At 46.8% G+C, this 19,262-nt stretch overlaps 1 protein-coding gene across 2 annotated transcripts in view; it reads right to left on the reverse strand.

Annotated features, from left to right (window-relative positions):
- MYO1A (myosin IA) overlaps positions 1 to 19,262 on the reverse strand; it is a 239,212-nt gene that overhangs the window by 45,714 nt on the left and 174,236 nt on the right. For both annotated transcript variants that reach the window (XM_069230771.1, XM_069230772.1), the window contains exons 17-19: positions 8,532 to 8,758; positions 1,324 to 1,524; positions 214 to 307 (exon numbers count right to left, since the gene is read on the reverse strand). In XM_069230771.1, coding sequence (XP_069086872.1) covers positions 214 to 307; positions 1,324 to 1,524; positions 8,532 to 8,758 — 522 coding nt within the window. The remainder of the gene's footprint in view (positions 1 to 213; positions 308 to 1,323; positions 1,525 to 8,531; positions 8,759 to 19,262) is intronic.

The raw sequence follows: 19,262 nt of genomic DNA on the forward strand, positions 1-19,262 counted from the left end.
ACTTTAAGAGATTATAATATTGAGTTTCCGAACGCTAAAGACATGGAGGATATGCTATGGGGTAATCTTCCACTCAAAGAGGATTTGATATGATTGGACTCTGAGTATTGATGACAGGGTATAGATTTGTTCCCACTGCTACACCTTAAAAGGAAAGGACTGAGGTGTAAGGCAGCAGAGACTGCATTCTAAGACTCTATGAGAAAGACTCACCGTTCGGGGGTTTCTGATGAAAATTTTAGTGCGGCCATAGTCGTACTCCTCAGGCGGGATACCCAGCTCTGTCAGAAGCGATTCCACACCATCCCTAGGGCACAAACAGCTCAAGATCAGCAGCTCGAAGAACTCTGACCTTCACTTTGCAGTGCAGGCCTCTGGAAGCAACTTTATGTCTATGGAGAGATCGCATCACTTTGTATCTGTGTGGTCCGAATCATCTAAGGTCTGCGAGATTCTGCTAAGTTCATCTATCTAGTAAAAGGTGCACACAAAGAAACTGATATGACTGCGTGTGATATGAGCCCTAGCTCTGCCAGATGGCAACAATGAAGTCCTGACTCTAATGTTCCCACAGTCACAAAGGTGCAAAAAAAGCTCTTTGGCAATCATGGTCCATCTACCCAGCCTTTGGAGGGGGCCAGGTTTGGAAACCCTGAGCCAATCCCAAGAGGTACCAGCCGAAATGTGAGATACTATACCCCATTTCAGTTGACTGAGCCTGTCCAGTCCCATATGTGGAAAGACCAATGTCCTTGTTCCAGTTCTCTGAAGCAAGCTTCCCTGGATAGGGACAGGCACTACAACCCGGCACAAATAGGGAAATAAAGTGAAAGGTGCCTTGTCCTTTTGTCAACCCTATAAGCCCATCAAGTGGCACTCTATGTGTCTCTATGTCAGTCCAAGAGATGAAAGTTCTGTACCTCCGTGCCAATTTTCTAAACCCATTAAAGCCTACAAGATGGGAGGATTGGTTAATGTGTACTCCATGAGCTCACCAAATTCTAGTGGCGAAAAGCTTAGTGTGTCGCTGCCAGACCCCTAAGCCTAAGCACCACTAGGAGTGACAGCCTCTGATGGCAGGTGCCGTCCCAAAAGTCACGAATGTGATCAATTTTATGGCACGGTGTATGTGTAAAACCCACTTTCTGAGTACACCCAATGCTTTAACAGTAACAAATTGATATTAAGAAATCCCCACTTATTTCCAAATCTATATCGTTCTCTCTGTCTCTCTTTGAATCATTCCATAGACTGTCTCTATGTGGGTTTTGTTTTTTCCTTCTATCGCAGTTTCAACCCCTTTCCCTGTATCTCATTCCATACCTGGCATTGCCCCTCCAGTTGGGCCATGTTTCAGTGCCCAGCATCTTATATCGCTTGAGACAGGGCTCGTAAGCCTGGCGGTAGGCATAGCCAGCGCGCCGCACTTTCACGTTCTCCACAAGACCCAAGTACCGAACCTGGGTCTCCACCAGGGCTTCCATGAAGATAGATGGCTGCTTCTCGCTGTTCGGCTTTAAACACCTTGCCAACAAAGAGAATGAGAAGATAAAATAGAATCAACATGTAAATTAGTATGTCTTGAGTAAAACCCTCATGCACATGCACTTAGTAATTTACGTGACAGGGCTTAGCATCTGGCATCAGAACAGGTATACGTTAAAGGGATTTTTTTTTAGGAATAAACACAAGGGGCGTTCCCCTTGTATTAGAACTGGGGATGTGGGTCAGATTTGTGTAGGGTAAGCCTGGTTCAGCAGCCTGGCTCATACTGATGTAAATTCACATACAATGTTTTTTTTCACAGAGCACTCTATTGGGGGGTTATCTTGCTTCTAAACATTCCTAATTCTGTCAGCTAAAGGAGCTAATTTCTTTTACCCCTCCTCGCAAGGACAACTTTCTAAAATTAAGGAAGCCCTTGTAGGTATATCTCTTCTGTCAGGTATTTTGTTTGCCCCTGAGCTAGACTCTAGAATCCACCGGCTTGGCTGTGAGCAGGGTGTCAGCTGGCTATCCTTCCACACGCTCCCAGCAACCCATTCATTTTAAAGTGCTCTGAAACGTGCTCTGGGCTACACGAGCACTGCACAAAAACAATGAAAGAAAATATAAATATAAATAAATGGACTGATCCACAAAACCATTTCTGACCTTTTATGTGTTTGAAAAGTATTACTACAGGAGTACTCTTTTAAATGCTCTTTACTTACTCTTACATGCCTTTGTGAATCCGCCTCACAAAGTCAACATCACTATTAGTAATACTGAGAAAGGGCCAGTGTTCTTTTCATTTGTACTCGTTTTATAACAATGTTCCCTGACTACTGTCATTTTATTCCCAACCTATACGGCTTGGTGCCAATTCAAAAAGGCATATAAGAGTACATAAAAGAGTACTCACAGGAATGCTAATTTATGTACCGCAAAATGCTTCTGTGAATAAGCCACAAAGTGATTTGCACTGTTGTGGGCAATTTGGACAAGCAGGGGCGCTGCGATTAGTCCTCAGGGACCCTGGTTGCACAGCTGGCAGCTTACCCTCTCGGCCACCCTCTGGTCACGAAGGGCCACATGTACGAACACTTTTTCCCATGGATACAGAATGGGTAAAAACCTTTGCTACATCTGGCCAGAAGTCCTTTCAACAAGTGGTAGGTGTCCTGCAGGCGAAGAATTGGGAGCAAGGATAAAGCAGGACTTTTCATGAATTATGTGTCCTCTCTATCAGGGAGTGGAAAGGCTTGGTGTGGTCATTTTCACAGTTGAGCGGAACAGTGTGTCATCTTCGTGGGTAAGAGAGGAGAAGGTCATGTGTGGCCTTGAAAAAGTAATTCCAGCGCTGGTGATGATGTATATAAAATGTTAACACTGGGCCCTATTCACAAAGAAAGTGGTAAATCCGCACTCACAAATTTACACCTACGTGTAAATGTAGAGTTACAACTTTTACTCATGGAAAGCTGCACCAGGAGCAGGCTTCAACGTGTATTTCTGGCAAAATTATGTAACACTCCCAGCAGCATCCTATTCCTGCTGTGCAGAGTTATCTACACAAAAAATCTACACTAAGGGAGTTGGATCCTTTGTGCAAACAAATATTTTTTGGCTTATTTTTGCCCTTAATGAATCAATTTCTCCCAGTCTCAACCACCCAGGATTTCTTGGGGTGATCTGTTCCTCTTTCGCTCTGGATACGTAGTTACGCCATTTCTTGGCTGGAGCAAATCTCCAACCATTTCCAGGATGGGAAAGGGGAAAGAGAGGAATTTGGAAATGCTGACAACAGCCATGTTTGTGGATCTTCTCCAACTTCCTAGGATAACTCAGTGTTTAAGTGTTTAAGTTGAGCCAGTGGTTTCCAGAGGTTCGGGGGCAACAGCACTCATTTTTAGGGAGTGCCACTTATTTTACTTCATCAGGCATTTCCCAAGAGCAAGAGAGGGAATAAACAATGAGGAAAGAAGGAGAAAGAGCAAGATGTAAAAACAATCACAAGGGGAGAAAACAGAAACTAACTAAGGTAAACAAATAGGGAGTGCCTGATAGTAAACTAAAGAGGCCTGATGTGCTTTCAAGATTATGCAGTCTTGGTATTCGGTGTGCTGATATTTAATAGCATCAGCCATGAGCTGCTGAACAGAGCTTTGGGCCCCAGCACTTGTTCTTTTACAAATTAAGCACTTGAAGTGGTGTAATGAAACTAACTTGAAGGGATCCCCCTGCAAAGAACATCGAGGCTCCCCAACCCAGTCAGGCGCTCTCAGGCAGGAACTCGCCACCTGTGCACAGTTGACTGTGCTGAGGGGGCCTCTTGGATCTCGGGCACCCACCCCGCACCACAGGGACTGCGGGTTGTATTGTTATGCCTGTAAGCACTTGGCTAACCATGCCTTATAGTGGCAGTAAGGGGGGAAAGATCTCTGCACATGTAAAGTTCCTTTGTGCATTCCTGGCAGACGTAAGTTTAGTAACTCTGGTTGTAAAGTTACAAATATACATTTATAACCAAATCTAAATTTGTGAATTAGACCCAACTGGAATGCTTACATCTACCAATGGTTCTCCAACCTTAGTCCGTGCAGGATATTGAAAGCCAGGATTTTAGGCTAACTGTTGGCCTAAAAAAATACCATTTAGTTCCACTGCTTGCAAATATGGTAATGATAGGTCTTTGGGTACCAACGTCAGTCAACATATATATGCAATGAGATCATTGTTCCATTATTTTATTCAACTCAAACCAAGTATAAATGAATCAGACTGCGCACACCCATTGTGGAGAAGCCAATTCTGAACTATTAGGACACATGCTACTTACAGGGGCAATATATGATCCCCGGCACTCTGTGCCATTTGGGACTTGTCCCTGATGTATAACTAGAGCCACTAGACATTGTTAACTCTACACTACAAAACACTACACAACTATGCTGTGACAAGTCATAGCCGAGAGGAACGTCCTGTTTTGCTCCCGAAGTTGTTCCCGCAGCAGATCTTCATTGCAGTTGAGGTCTTCCGGTAAGTCAAGCACTAGAAGTCCAAGCAAGAATCTTCCCCTTACCACCATTCCTGATCTTGAGAGAAGGCATGAGAGTGTCAACGTGTCACACAGTGTCACTAATGATGAGCCGATTATGAGTCTGATCCTGATGCACTCTGACTGTGTGGGTGGGTCAGTGACGTTGCAGCAAGTCAAGTTTGTAGATTGATGCAACAAACACCAGGTGGACCAATAACAGGTCACATTTTTGGATGTTTTATTGTTTGTTTTATCTTTGGACATGTGAGGACTTGTACTTGCCACGGATAAAGGGTATCTGTCCTCTCTTTCTGCTTTTTTGTGTTTGCCAGATCAGCCTTATTTGTTCAAATCACTTGTAGAGATGAGGTTTCTTAAAGGTTCATAACACGTGTTCCTGACAAAACTCTTTGTAAAGCCACAGTGGGCTTTACTTTGGTTCTCACTTTTCCAGTGCACACCCCTTTTGAGCCTATGCATAGATGCACACTATGGCTCTTGAACCTAACAACTGTCTTTTTGATCAATGTCAACTTGTCACATGAGTGAGCTGCAGCTGCAGGCAATACCACATTTTTTTCCAAACTGGTGTTGAGACCTAGCAATATATTTCTGTTAAAAGTAGTAACACCTTTCCATGTTGGGCAGACTAGTACCCTTCTGGCATTCTTTGCACGCCACACCCCTCAGGAGGATAAACATGATTGACTGGATCCCAAAAGAGGCTTACTTTTTACATTGTTTATACCAGAGAGGTGTATGATCAGCTCTTCGTGGTTTCTCAGGCGCAAGGAAAAGCAAGGCTACACAGAAAATAACCATCTCTAGGTAGATGGTACTCTGCATTAATATTGCTAAGTACTAGCAAAGAAGCATCCCACCGAAGAGTTACAGGTTCATTCAACTGAGCCAAAGCTGCTATTTCTGCACTAGCACATGTAGTGCCTGTCCTTGATATCTGTCATTTTGCTATGTGGACGTCAGTCGACACATTCTTAAGGGACTACTGTCTTGACAATAGTGCTTTAAGAATGTCTTCTGTCCGTAGGGATGGGCATTTTGCCCGTTCAGTGCTTTGCGACTTTTGATCTGAGCCCTTTCACGACCTATCACCTTAGGATGAACTGCTTCAGTGTCTATTCACTAACTGAGGAATCAACAGTTAGGAACATCCATCAGAAGAACACGTTACTTACATTCTTACATACAGTAATGCTCTTTCTGGAGTATACTTTAATCGCAGATTGCTCTCCACCCTCCAACCACTCTGTTCTGTGAAAAGGAGACTCCAATTTGAAAAGGACCCAATCTAGAGATCTGCACACTGGTCATACCAGTTTGCTGACGGGCTTTGCGTTTGAGGGGGAGGACAATCTTATGAAAAAAAATGGTGTCACTGCATGAGGATGGTGCTTATATGTGGTTGTGTTGGTCATTTCCAAACAAAGTCGGACACTGCCACCTACCGGTGCCCAGGAGCACTAAACCTGTACTCCACACCCATATAGATTCTGACACCTCTGACAACTGGGGAATATTTACAAGGTGTGAATCTGCCGCTACATAAGGTATCCAACAGAAAAAGTGTTACCAGAGATAAGTAACGTTTTCATTATGCCACATAATTTGCCTTTCTTGTCACATAAATTAATCAAATGTGCCACACAATTTGGTTCTCCATTACTACATAATTTCAGTAGCTGTGGGTAAAGCTTCTGGGCAGCAGGTCATCACGTTGCTTAGCTGCCCTACTTTAACAGATGGCAGAACTTACAATCAACAAGGATATGGAAAAATGTAAAGCACAGAGCTAGAGGCTCACAGAAAAACAAAATAGCCCCCTCTGAAAGAGTGGGTGCTGTACATTTCATGGTAGCAGTGCACTGACATGTCAAATGTGTCAGCAGGCAGTGCAGAGAAGCAGTGCAGAAATGGATATCAGGGGAATTCAGGATAACATTTTAATCCACAGCATGAAACTAACCTGTCCGTATTAGGCCAGCCCTAGGTCCAAAGAATAAAAACATATTGGATATGTCAATCTAATGCAGGGACGTAGAAACGGGAAACTGACTAACAACTACTCTAGCCTAGGCTGAGCTACTAGAAGTCAGAAATTCTGATGAATAGAAGTGAGTAACTGTACTACTGCGTCACTGAGGCACAGCACCATGGCTTTCATTAGTGGCACCTACGCTCAAAGAAGGGGTGGCTCGGATTCATGCCGGAATCTCACGATATCTACATAAAATACTTTTTTTATCTACAGTGAATCTAGATGGGATTCGTTTACATAATCAGAGGTTGCCCAGAACAACTGTCATTGATCTGGCACTCACTGACCAACCTTGGACACCCTGGGCAGGAGACCTCCCACTGGAGTTAGGGATTTATCGGGAACTCTGGAGCTCCATTCTATGTGACTCGTTACTAACGACGTGAGTTATTCCACTCATGCTTGCTGTGGTCTAAGTCACTTCTAGGCACTCGGCGAATCCTAGGTGCAAGTGAAATAAAGTGGAAGACGAATGGAGAACATTGGAAAAAGAAGTACTCCACAGCAGTGCAAAAATCCCTATGGAGGCTGTCAGTGGGCCTCAAAAGGTATACATTTGGACATATTACCTAGAGAGACCGGACAAGGAAGCAAGAGATACATTTTTGTTCTAGTTTATGAAGTATGGGCCTCCCTGGAATGCTTCAAAGCACTGCACAGAGGTGTAGTTAAACACAAGGAGCAAACCCTCTTAAAAGCACGTATTCTTGATGACATCTGGCAGAGATGCTGAGTCAACGCATTCCAACCCACCGCTGTCTCTTGAGTGCTTTTTAGGGGCGAGTGCAAAGCGCCCGTCCCTCTTCTAATCTCTTTTTAGGGGGATTTTAACCACGCCTATTTTACGTCAGTCACTTTCATTGGTTTGTGGGCTTGCCTTTTAAAATCCGCTTGTTTTCATTCGTGAAAGGCATGCATACGTCATGCCTTTTCTGGTGTTTAGCACTCCTCGTGAGCACCGGTAAACTACTGGAAACATACGAAGCTCCATGTTTTCCATATGGTTTCTGGAATACTTTTTCTCTTTCTTTCATTTAATGTGGCACGAAAAGTCTGGTTAGGAGTTTACAACGCTAATAGCTCTAACTCAACGTAATGCGACACCCATTGCATTGCAAATGCTTGTTATTTTTTTTTTTTACAATTTTTTAAGTTACTAGCAGACGCAAATTAAAAGTACTACACATATTTCAGAACCTGAACAGAAACTACAAATATGATGTAACGTACAATAACACATTTGAACAGGCTAAATTAATGGGTAATCAGTGAGATATCGTGTTTAATATACGAAGTGTATGAAGCGTCTCAGCTGTAGGGGATGGAATGAGAGCTGCCAGGTGCATATGAATAGTTAGGTGCACTTAATAAATAATAATACTGCCACATTCAAAGTCACCTTGGAGGATTGGTGATAAGTGCCATCTAATGACACTGTGTTAAATTATTTACAGACGTTTAGGTCCAAAACTGATTACTGCATGCACAAAAGATTCAGACAAGTAAAAAATTATAGATATTACAGAATTTAATCAATTTTCTTTGCATAATGTCTTGCGTTTTTTCTATATTTCACGATCCTCTGAAAACTGTGGCTCCTCTAAAAGGAGGCTTGTGTCTTTTTTCAAGGAGTCCAAAGAGCAGGAATGTCTGTGTTTAATTTGTGATTACATTTGCATCAGCGGAAAGAGCCTTTTAGAGGCACCAGCATTTAGGCACATTTCACATCAGTATGTCAATATAGGCCAGCCCTCGACTGCAAGCAGACATGCAAACGTTTGCCTAGGGCCAGAAAATGCATTTTTGTCTTTTTTTTAGTGTGAGCCCAGAAGGCAAAATGAAATTCTGCTTGGAGCTCTGAAAATCAGTGTACCATTGCTGCAGAAATTCTCTTCCCCGCATACAACCCCCAAAATCAGAGACACAGGCATAGACCCTGGCAATTCAGATTACCTGATGTAACTTGGGGTTTTGGAATAGAGGTTAGTCATCAGGGTCATGACGGAACTCTTGAACTGGTACCCTGCAGTGGGAGGGCGCTTCAGAGAGGACTTGTGGGGGTCGCCCTCGGGGAACAGAGAGCTCACCAACTTGTGCTTGGATTTCCACATGGCCTGGGAGAGGTCTCGGTACAAAAGGTCATTGTTCTTGTCCACAAATCCCAGAACGTTGTAGTTAACCTGCAGCAAAGAGAAGGGAGGAGAGCACTATTTATACATGGAAGCGCACTCCACAACCTGAACTGTTTCATCACTTTATGAATCCTATATTTGTCATTACCTAAGATATTTTACACGTCATTGACTTCAGAGGGGTGAAAAGCTAACTGGGCCATGTAAGACCAATTAACCTTTGCAGTGGGTCAGGAGCTGCATTACATTCCACACAGTGTAATAAACACTTGATAATTTCAGCTGCAACCATACATTCTGTTGAAATCTGGCAAGTGCGGAAAACCCATAACAATGACGAAAACATAGCAGCACAGAATCACATAATTCCAATGGCCCGGTCTATAGGGTTCCTACTGAGATCTGTGCAGTGTGCGCCGAACGATTTGCTAGCCACAAGAAAGGAAAAGGAGCCAGGAATGACGTACTAACAAATGCACAACGGGCATCATCAATATGTTTCACCGGCTCTTGAATAGAGCCAAAAAACGATGCCAAATTGGAAACTATTTCCAAAAATGCCAGCTCAGCTGAAACAAACAAGGTACACCTCTCACCAAGAAACTCTGTATGTGCAAAGTTTACATGTCCTGCTCTGTGTATTTCTGAATATCGAGTTCTACTTTCAACTCAGCCGCCCGCCAAACTCTTTGGGTCAGAAGACCGCCACTCCGGTCTTCTTGCCGCTGTCCCTATTATGAGTTTTCCACTGGGCCAGTGGGTGAAAACAGTGTTCCACCCGCTGGCCCAGCGGAAAACTCACCACAAGACTGATGCCAGCTCGTAATTGCCCACCAACTTCTTTGGGTCGGAAGACCGCCACTCTGGTCTTCCACCCGCTGGCCCTATTATGAGTCCAGTGGGAAACTCAGAACAACATTTATGGCGGCTTGTAATTGAGCCGGCTGCAATGTTGAGGTGCGTCAGGTGCACTAGCACCCATCGCACTTTTCACAGCCTGAAAAGCAGGATGAGGCTTTCCAAAAGCATGGGCAGTGCAGGGGCCCCCAACACCCCATCTCTGCCAGTCTTTGCATGGCGGTAGAACAGTCATGCAAAAGCTGGTGGACACAGGACTCGTAATCCCTAGTGCAGCACTGCTTGCAGCGTTGCCCTGGCGGATAAAGACCGCCGGCACCTCCAGGCCGTTAGCCGGCCTAAAAGTGGTGGTGCCGGCGGCCCAACCATGGCGCTTTCACCACAGACATAATGTGGAGGTTGGACCGCCACTTTGGCAGCGGTCCGACCGCCACCGCAAGTGTGGTGGTCGTAAGACCGCCACACTTGTAATGAGGGCCTGAGTGACAGGACATCCGACATACGCAGCCGCAGGGCAATCTTAATCATTTTTTTAAACGTGCTTATTGGCTGTCCAGCGTTAGTTATCTTTCCATATCAGTTTGTAGTGGCCCTCCATGCCCTCAATACACTAAACTCCAGTTCAGTCTTTCAAGGACCAGTTAATTCCATTTGTTAATAATGTTCAACTCCTTGGTGCTTTACATTTACTTGCATTTAAGATTAAGGGAGAATGTGCATTGAAACAATTCCAGGCCATCATTACAAGTTAAGGGTTAAATTCAGATCCCTGTGTAAATGGATAGGAATTATGAGCTGTGCCGTAATTATCTTATCAAAACACTTATGAAGGGGTGAGAGGAAAAGTTTTTCTTTGTCCTACCTCCCAAAACATCTACCACTTATCACAAAAGGTACAAGAAAACCAGTCCATCTCGCCACCCCCATGGGCGGGCGACTGCCCGTTAGAAAACCTGCCCTCACCCACTAATCGTGGCATGCTTCATCATTGGGCTTCTGCTAACACATTCCTACATAAACCCACAATAGGAATGGTGCAGTAGGGGCAGGGAACATACAACACTACTCAACAACACAAAACAAAAATGGGGATCTGAACATACAACAATACATAAAACTGTCTGATGGGTGTCCACTCCTCAATTTTACTAAGGGACCGCTGGACAGGATTAAAAATAGATTCCTTTTGCTGACATACAGGACACCATTGCCTGTTCACCCCGTACCTGTTCACCAGTCAACATGTTTTGGATGCTTTTACTGCCTCTCAGGGTCACTCGGCCTTCATCAGGACCTCTTGGATCCCCCTTGTTTGTATCCCTTACCTGTCGTAAGTCAGGGCTTCTATTAATCTGTGTATCCGGGTGAATCTGACCACTGTTTGTATATACACTCTGGGTATCGAGTATTCATTAAGTCATCTTTAAACCTGAAGCCGAGTGGGAGCACCACCCTGTAGTCACACACTCGTCAAGGGACCAGTGCCTCCTGACATACGCCCTCCGGCTCCGTGACAATTATCTTACCCTCGAATTCCGGCAAGTCAATCTTGCTGAAATTTATAGGTGGTAACAGGCCCATAAATAGGAAAAACATGGATTTCTGAGTGTTCAATATCGATTTTATATGTTATGGCCCATTTTGCAGTTGAAACGTCAGAATTGGAGGTATTTACTACAATTGATAAATACCTCACCATGGAGAAATGGTCATTATCATACTCTGACCTACAAGGTGGAGCTGCAGTTTTGTGCATGGAACACCCTCTTTATGACAATAACCTAAGAATCCCACTTTTTTTAATAACCCTCTAGTGGAGACATGCTTCAATATCGGGTCGCAACTTGGTCCCTAAAAACCAAGATGGGCTCAACCGTATCCCAAGCAGGACGGGACTGGGAACCCAAAGCGACTCAACTGACCTTCTGGTCAGCGACTGCTTACTCTTCAGGCCCAGCTCCACATGCTGCTGCCTCTACATCTGATCTCATCAACAGACTCCTGCCTCTGAGATCAAGGCCTGCCTTCACCTGCCTGCGCCTCATCCCTGGTGGCCTAGTGGTCATCTGCCTCTGTTCTCTGTCTTTTCTGCTTTTTTCCTCATTATCACTCTTCACCCTTTTTTGTCTGTTTTCCTATTTTTGCCTGGTTTTAAATTTTCTCCTTTTCACTATTGTGCTGTTTCCATGTGCTCCCCCTAGCGACACGGACTCTGAGCCCCACGCTACCTGTCGTTACAACACAAAGACCCTCCACGCACTGAACACAGAACGCTTCACTGCCTGACATCTCGCATCACCCAGAGACACCCATGGATCTTTCTCCTGCTTGAACTGCCACGGAACCCTCACCCTATACCAAACGCCAGACCCTCCCTACACAGGAACATCGAACACCCACCCTGAGCATCTCAACGGCATCCTCCTCAACATACACTCCCTCCACAAACACACCGTAGAACACCAGGACCTGCTGGACTCCACCTGCCTGGACATCGCCTTTCTCACCAAAACATGGACAAACCCGGCGTCAGAACTGGATATTGCCATTGCCATCCCCGGCGACTACGAACTGCTGTGCAAAGACCAGTACTCCCGACCTGGTGGCGGACTAGCCATCGCCCTTAAAACCTCACTCCACCTGACAACTAATGAAGAGGAACACTCCGCCCTCGTGAAGCACCTCCATTTCCAGATCCACATCACCCCTAAGTCCACCTTCCGCGGCACCCTCATCTGCAGGCCACCTGGCCCCACCTGGCCTTCAGCGACTCCATCATCAACATTATAGCGCCCCACTCACTTGTTTCCACTATCTACCTTCTCCTTGGCGACCGCAACTATCACATCGACAACCGCAATGACCACAACACTGCTTCCATGCTCGAGAACTTTGCCACAATTGGCCTCAAACAACTGGTCACCTCGCCAACACACACCGCTGGAAACACTCTACCCCATTTATTCCACCAACAACAACATCACCCTTGACAACACCTCCACACTACACTGGACCAAACATCACTGCATTAATTTCTCCATTACCACACCTACAGTCCGCCTCTGCACCCTCCGCTCCCCATACAGGAAATGGAATCAGACCACCGAGGAACAGCTCACCAACACCCTCAGCAAGTCACCACCTCCCCACGCCACAGACGCAAACTTCTCATCAAGGAACTTCCATCAATGGATCTCTGAATGCGCCAACACCCTAGTGCCACTCCGAATTACCTCAGGTAAACACAACATCAAGAAGGCCAGCTGGTTCTCCTTTGAACTCCAGGACTCTAGGTGCACCTGCAGATGGCTAGAAAAAAGATGGCGAAACAGAAAGTCCCTGGAGGACCTCGCGGCCTTCAAACCCGCCATAAAATCCCACCACCGCCTTATCAGATCCACTAAGAAAGCCACCCTGCAGGACCGTATCAGCGCCACTCCACACAATACCAAAGAGGTCTTTGCTGTGGTTAAAGAGTTAACCAAACCCCATTTGGAAGCTGCAAACACCCCTCCATCTCAGGACCTCTGCGACAGACTAGCCACCTTCTTACATTGAAAAATCAGGGACAGCTACAATAGTTTTGGACCCCAGGACCCTCCTAACCCACTAACAACCCTCCAGCCTGGATCCTCCGAACCTTCACAGAGACTGCACTGCTGGACCCCCTCACCACAGAAGAGACCCGCTCCATCATGAGCAGCATCTACTCCGGAGCCCCTACTGATCCCTGTCCCCACCCCATTTTCAACAAAGCCAACACCTCCATCCCACCCGAGCTTTGCAACACTCTAAAGTGCTCCATGGAAACGGCTACCTTCCCCAAGGACTGGAAGCACGCTGAGATCTGCCTGCTCCTGAAGAAACCCATGGCTGACTCCCTGGATCTCAAAAACTACTACCCCACCTCTCTGCTGACTTTCCCAGCCAAGATCATGGAAAAGGCCATCAAAGCACAGCTCTGCAAACACATTGAGGATAACAACATCCTGGACATCTCCCAATCAGTTTTCAGGAGCAGCCACAACAAGGAGACCGCCACCCTCGCCGCCACAGATGACATCCGCTCCCTTCTTGACCACGGTCAAACAGCAGCCCTCATCCTACTGGACCTATTGGCTGCCTTCGACACAGTCTCCCATCACACCCTCTGCTCCAGTCTCAATACAGCCTGCATCAATAGCAAGGCCCTATAGTGGATACACTACTTCCTGACAGGTAGAACACTCAAAGTCAGACTCCCACCATACCTGTCAGAACCTATGGAGAACAGCTGCAGAGTATCCCAGTGCTCCTCCCTGAGTCCCCCACTCTTCAACATCTACATGGCCCCGCTCGCGTCCATCGTCAGAAGCCACAGACTGAACATCGTCTCATATGGCAACGACACCCAGCTGATCATCTCACTGACGAAAACCTGACAACTGCCAAGAAGAACTTCCACAACAGGATGGAAGCCGTTGCCGTCTGGATAAAGGAGAGCTGCCTTAAGCCCAACTCAGACAAGACCAAAATCCTCATCCTGGAGCCCTCCACATCAGCCTGGGATGACTCCTGGTGGCCTCCTACACTCAGCAGGCCCCCACCCCAATAAACCACGCACGCAACCTCAGCTTCATCCTGGATTCATCTCTTACCATGACTCACCAAGTCAACTCTGTTGCATCCTCCTGTATTCACACACTCCAACTTCTCCGGAAGATCTTCAAATGGATCCCAAACGGCCACCACACGACTGTAACCCATGCTCCGGTCACCAGCAGACTCGACTATGGCAATGCACTCAATGCCGGCACCACCAAGAAACTACAACACATCCAGAACGCCTCTGCCAGACTCATCTTGGAAGTCCCCCGCCATAAACACATCACCAGACATCTGAGAGAGCTCCACTGGCTCCCCGTTGAGAAAAGGATCAACTTCAAACTCCTTGTCAAGGCATACAAGGCCCTCCACGACATGGGACCCACCTATATCAACCACAGCATCACCTTCTTCTCCCCTGCCAGTCCTCCCTGCACCACTCAACAAGCCTTAGCCACCGTATCCCGCATTTGGAAGACCTCGGCTGGAGGAAGATCCTTCGCATATCTCGTGGCAAAGAGGTGGAACACTTTGCCCCCCCACCTCAGGCAGTCACCATTGTTACCTTAATTCAGGAAGGACCCTAAGACCTGGCTCTTCAACTGAAGCAGAGAGGACCAACCCCAACAGCGCCCTGAGACCCTTACAGGTGAGCAGTGCACTATACAAATGTCTGATTGATTGAAAGCAGCCCTGGCAAATTTTGTCAGTCCAGCCCCTAAAGGGTGCACAGTGACTGAGTCTGGCTGCTACAATGGGACTTGGGGGCTTCACCTATACAAGAGCTATTGGTTTTCGCAATGTGTTTTGCCATGTTGTAAACCAGTGTGGCTGCTGTTCAGTATGACTAAATGTTAGTGGCGTGGAGTGTCAGAGTGAAGTAGGGGGTGGAGTCTCATAGAGTGGATTTGTTGGAGTATCGTAGAGTGGAGTAGGGGGAGTAGAGTGTCTTAAAGTTCAGTAGAGGAGTTTTGAATTCAGTGGGTCAGTGATTCAGTGGCAGAGTGGCAGAGTAGAGTGGGGTAGAATAGGGTGGAGTGGGTTGGAGTGGATTGAGGTAGTGAGGTGGATTGGATTGGAGTACAGTGGGATGGAATGGAAAGGGGTAGAGTGGGGTGGGTTGTGGAGTGAGATGGATTGAACTGGAGTGGGGTGGATTGAAATGGGGTGAGATGGAATGAATTAGGGTAGATTTGAGTGGGTTGAATCAGATCGGATTGGGTGAGTGGTTTGGATTGGAGAGATAGAGGTGGTTTGGATTAGACTGGGGTGGGGTGGATTGGACTGGGGTAGGATGGACTGGATTGGAGTGGGATGGATTAGGTTGGAGTGGACTGGGGTGGATTAGATTGAAGGGGTGGATTAGTTTGGCCTTGAGAGGGGTGGACTAGATTGGAGTAGGGTGTATTGGATTCACAGGATTGGAGTGGGGTGGACTGGACTGGAGTGGGGTGGGGTGGGGTGGACTGATTGGAGGTGGACTGGAGTGGGGTGGATTGGACTGGAGTGTGGTGGATTGGGATAAGTAGGGTGGACTAGAGTGGCGTCAGGTGGATGGGGTAGATTGGATTGGAATGGGGTGGATTGAAATAGGGTGGGGTGGAATGGACTGGGCTGTGGTGGGCTGCAGTGGCATGTAGTGGGGTGGTATGGATTGGATTGGAGTGGAGTGTGTTGGATTGGACTGGGGTGGATTGGAGCAGGGTGGATTGGAATGGGGTGGATTGCATTGAGGTGAGGTGGATTGGAGTGTGGTGTAGTTGTTTGAGTGGGCTGGTATGCACCAGGGTGGCGTGGATTGGGTGGGGTAGATTGTAGTGGGGTGGAGTGGATTGGGGTGGGGTGGATTGGTTTGGTGTGGGGTAGGCTGGATTGGAGTGGAGTGGATGGACTGGATTTAATTAGAGTGCGGTGGGCTGAACTGGGTTGGGGTGGGTTCGATTGGATTTACGGTAGGTTGGGGTGGATTTTGAGTAGAGTGGGGTGGTTTGGTAGTAGAGTGGGGTCGATTGGACCTGGGTGGTGTGGATTGAAATGGGGTGGGGTGGATTTGGGTGGTGTGGGCAGTAGGGGGTGGATTGGATTGGAGGGGGTGGGGTGCGGTGGTTTGAGGTGGGGTGGATTGGAATGAACTGGATTGGAGTGAGGTAGACTGGAGTAGAGTAGACTGGAGTGGAGTGGACTGGAGTGGGGTGGATTGGAGTGAGGTGGACTGGATTGAGTGGGGTGGATTGAGTTGGGTGGGGTGGATTAAGGTTTGATGGGTAAGGGTGGTGTAGAGTGGGTTGGGTTGAGTGTGGTGGATTGGACTGGGGTGGGCTGGATAAGGTTGGGGTGGATTCGATTGGATTGGGGTGGAGTGGAGTGGATTGTGGTTGAGTGGAGTGGATTGTGGTGGATTGGACTGGAGTAGGATGGATTGGATTGAAGTGGGGTGGATTGGATTGGATTGGATTAGAGTGAGGTGGATTGGGGAGAGGATATGGCGTAACGGCCAGAGCTGCCAACTTTGGAGCTGGGGAACCATTTTGTGATTTTGGGCAAATCGCTTAATCTCCCTGTGCCTACTAAAAAAACGAAAGTGTCCTTGTGCAGTGTTACTGGTGCTCATGTAGAGTGCTCTAATACCTTTGGGTTCAGTCTGTGCTATATAAAACTGCAAAACAAATTGGAGTGGGATAGATTGGAATGTGTGAGGTGGATTAGATTGGTGTGGGGTGGATTAATTGAAAATGGGTGGACTGGGTTGACGTGGAGTAGATTAAGGTGGTTTGGAGTGGGGTGGATTGGACTGGAGTAGGGTGGATTAATGTGGACTGGAGTGAGGTGGATTAAAGTGAATTGTATTGAGTGGGATGGATTGGGGTGGTATGGGTGGATTGGGTTGGAGTGAGGTGGATTGGGTAGCAGTGGACATGATCAGAGTGGATGGATTGGGTTGGACTGGATTAGGATGGATTGGAGCGGGTGGGTTGAACTGGAGTGGGGTAGGATGGATCGGACTGGAGTGGGGGTGGATTGGAGTAGACTGGGGTGGACTGGATTGGGGTGAGGTATATTGGATGGGAGTGGGGTAGATTGGACTGACTGGATTGGGGTGGATTGGTGTGGGGTGGAGTGGGGTGTCGTGGACTGGATTGTGGTGGATTGAGTGGGGTGAATTGGGATGGAGTGGGGTGGACTGGGTTGGAGTGAGGTGGATTGGATTGGAGTGGTGTGAATTGGAGTCAGGCAGATTGTTTTGGATTGGAGGAGGTTGTTTGGGATTGTAGTGGGGCAGGTTGAAGTGGGGCAGATTGTTTTGGATTAAAGCGGGCAGACTGGAGTGGGGCAGATTGAAATGGATTGGAGTGGGGCATATTGTTTTGGATTAGAGTTGGGTAGACTAGAGTGGGGCAGATTGTTTTGGATTGAAGTATCACAGATTTGGAGTGGGACAGACTCTTTTAGATTGGAGTGGGGCAGGCTAGAGTGGGGCAGATTGTTTTTGATTGGAGTGGGGCAGATTGGAGCGAGGCAGATTGTATTAGGGTGGATTGGAGTTGGGTGGATTGGAGTGGGGTGTTCTGGGGTGGATTGGATTGGAATAGGGTGGTTTGGGTTGGTGTAGGGTGAATTGGATGGAAGTTGAGTGGATTGAATGGGAGTGGGGTGGATTGGAGTTGGGCGAATTGTGAAGGAATGGGGTGCATTCGATTGCAGCAGACGTATTGTTTTTGAGTGGGGTGTGATGGATTGGAGTGTGACAGATTGTTTTGGAATGGAGAGGGGCAGATTAGAATGGGGCCGATTAGAGTAGGGCCGATTGGAGTGGGGCAGATTGGAGTGGAACAGATTGTTTTGGATTGGAGTGGGGCAGATTGAAATGGGACGGAATGGATTGGGGCAGATTCTTTTGGATTAAAGTGGAACAGATTGTTTTGGATTGGAATGGAGCACATTGAAATGGGGCAGAATGGGGTGGGGCAGATTCTTTTGGATTGCAGTGAAGCAGAATGTAGTGGGGAAGATTGGGGTGGGACAGGTTGTTTTGGATTGGAGTGCAGTAGATTGTAGCAGGGCAGATTGTTTTGGATTGGGGCAGATTGAGGGGGCATAATGTGGATTGGAGTGGGGTAGATTGTTTTTTATTGGAGTGGGGCAGATTGTTTTAAAGTGGTGCAGATGGTTTTGGATTGTAGTAGGATGAACTGGAGTGGCGCATATTAGATTGGGGTGGGTTGGGAGGACTGGAGTGTTGTGGGTTGGAGTGGATTGAATTGGGGTGAGTGGTATTAATGGTATTGGGGTGGATTGATGTGGGGTGGATTGGAGTGGGGTGGCATGGGGTGGGGTGTAATGCACTATTATGTATTAAAGCATCATTTCAGAAATTGCACATAATAAAGAAACAATGTCGCTTTACAATATTTAAAACAAGATAATCGTCATGTTTTGAGAAAAGCACCCCTGAGCAAATTCAAAAGAAAACATGAGTGCAAAGTGAGAAAAGACGACTTGGCAAAATTATAGAAAAGCTAGCTATAAAAAATAAAACTTTGCAATTTTGTTGGTCCTGCTGGGGACGTTTTTGCCAGTCGCAAGTTTTCTGTTTGCAGGGCACTAGAAGTTAAAAAGAACAAAATAGTACCTCAATTGCGTCAGGAGCAGCGGATGGGCACTGATTAAGTTGAATCAATCAGTGCTTGGTCCCTACTCCACACAGAGGAACGGAAATGATGCCAGGCCTTCAGTGATGAATTATGAGGCTGTAAAGCAGAGTGCCACACAAGCCAACAAATGGTAAGCAACAGGCGGGCTCCAAGCCCTTTACGGTACACAACAGAGTCTCGCAAGCAAGACACATGCGCTAGCACGTGCACTCGCAGGCTCGACCCTAAAAATGGCAAAAACTGTGCATTCTACAACACATTCTCTTAATATATTCAATTGTGTTAGTTTCTAAAGCATAGTAAATAGTTACCTTACAGTGCACCAGCATACGGCAATGTTTATTGAAGTTCTTCAATGATTCCCTCACCATCACCCTCCAACAGTGCCTCTCAACTCTCCATAGCCACTCTCTCACATGTATTTCATTTGTTTTATAGTGCCTCTCTTACCAGCTTCG

The sequence above is a fragment of the Pleurodeles waltl genome, chromosome 4_2, assembly GCF_031143425.1.
Source record: "Pleurodeles waltl isolate 20211129_DDA chromosome 4_2, aPleWal1.hap1.20221129, whole genome shotgun sequence".
NCBI classification, from domain to species: domain Eukaryota; kingdom Metazoa; phylum Chordata; class Amphibia; order Caudata; family Salamandridae; genus Pleurodeles; species Pleurodeles waltl.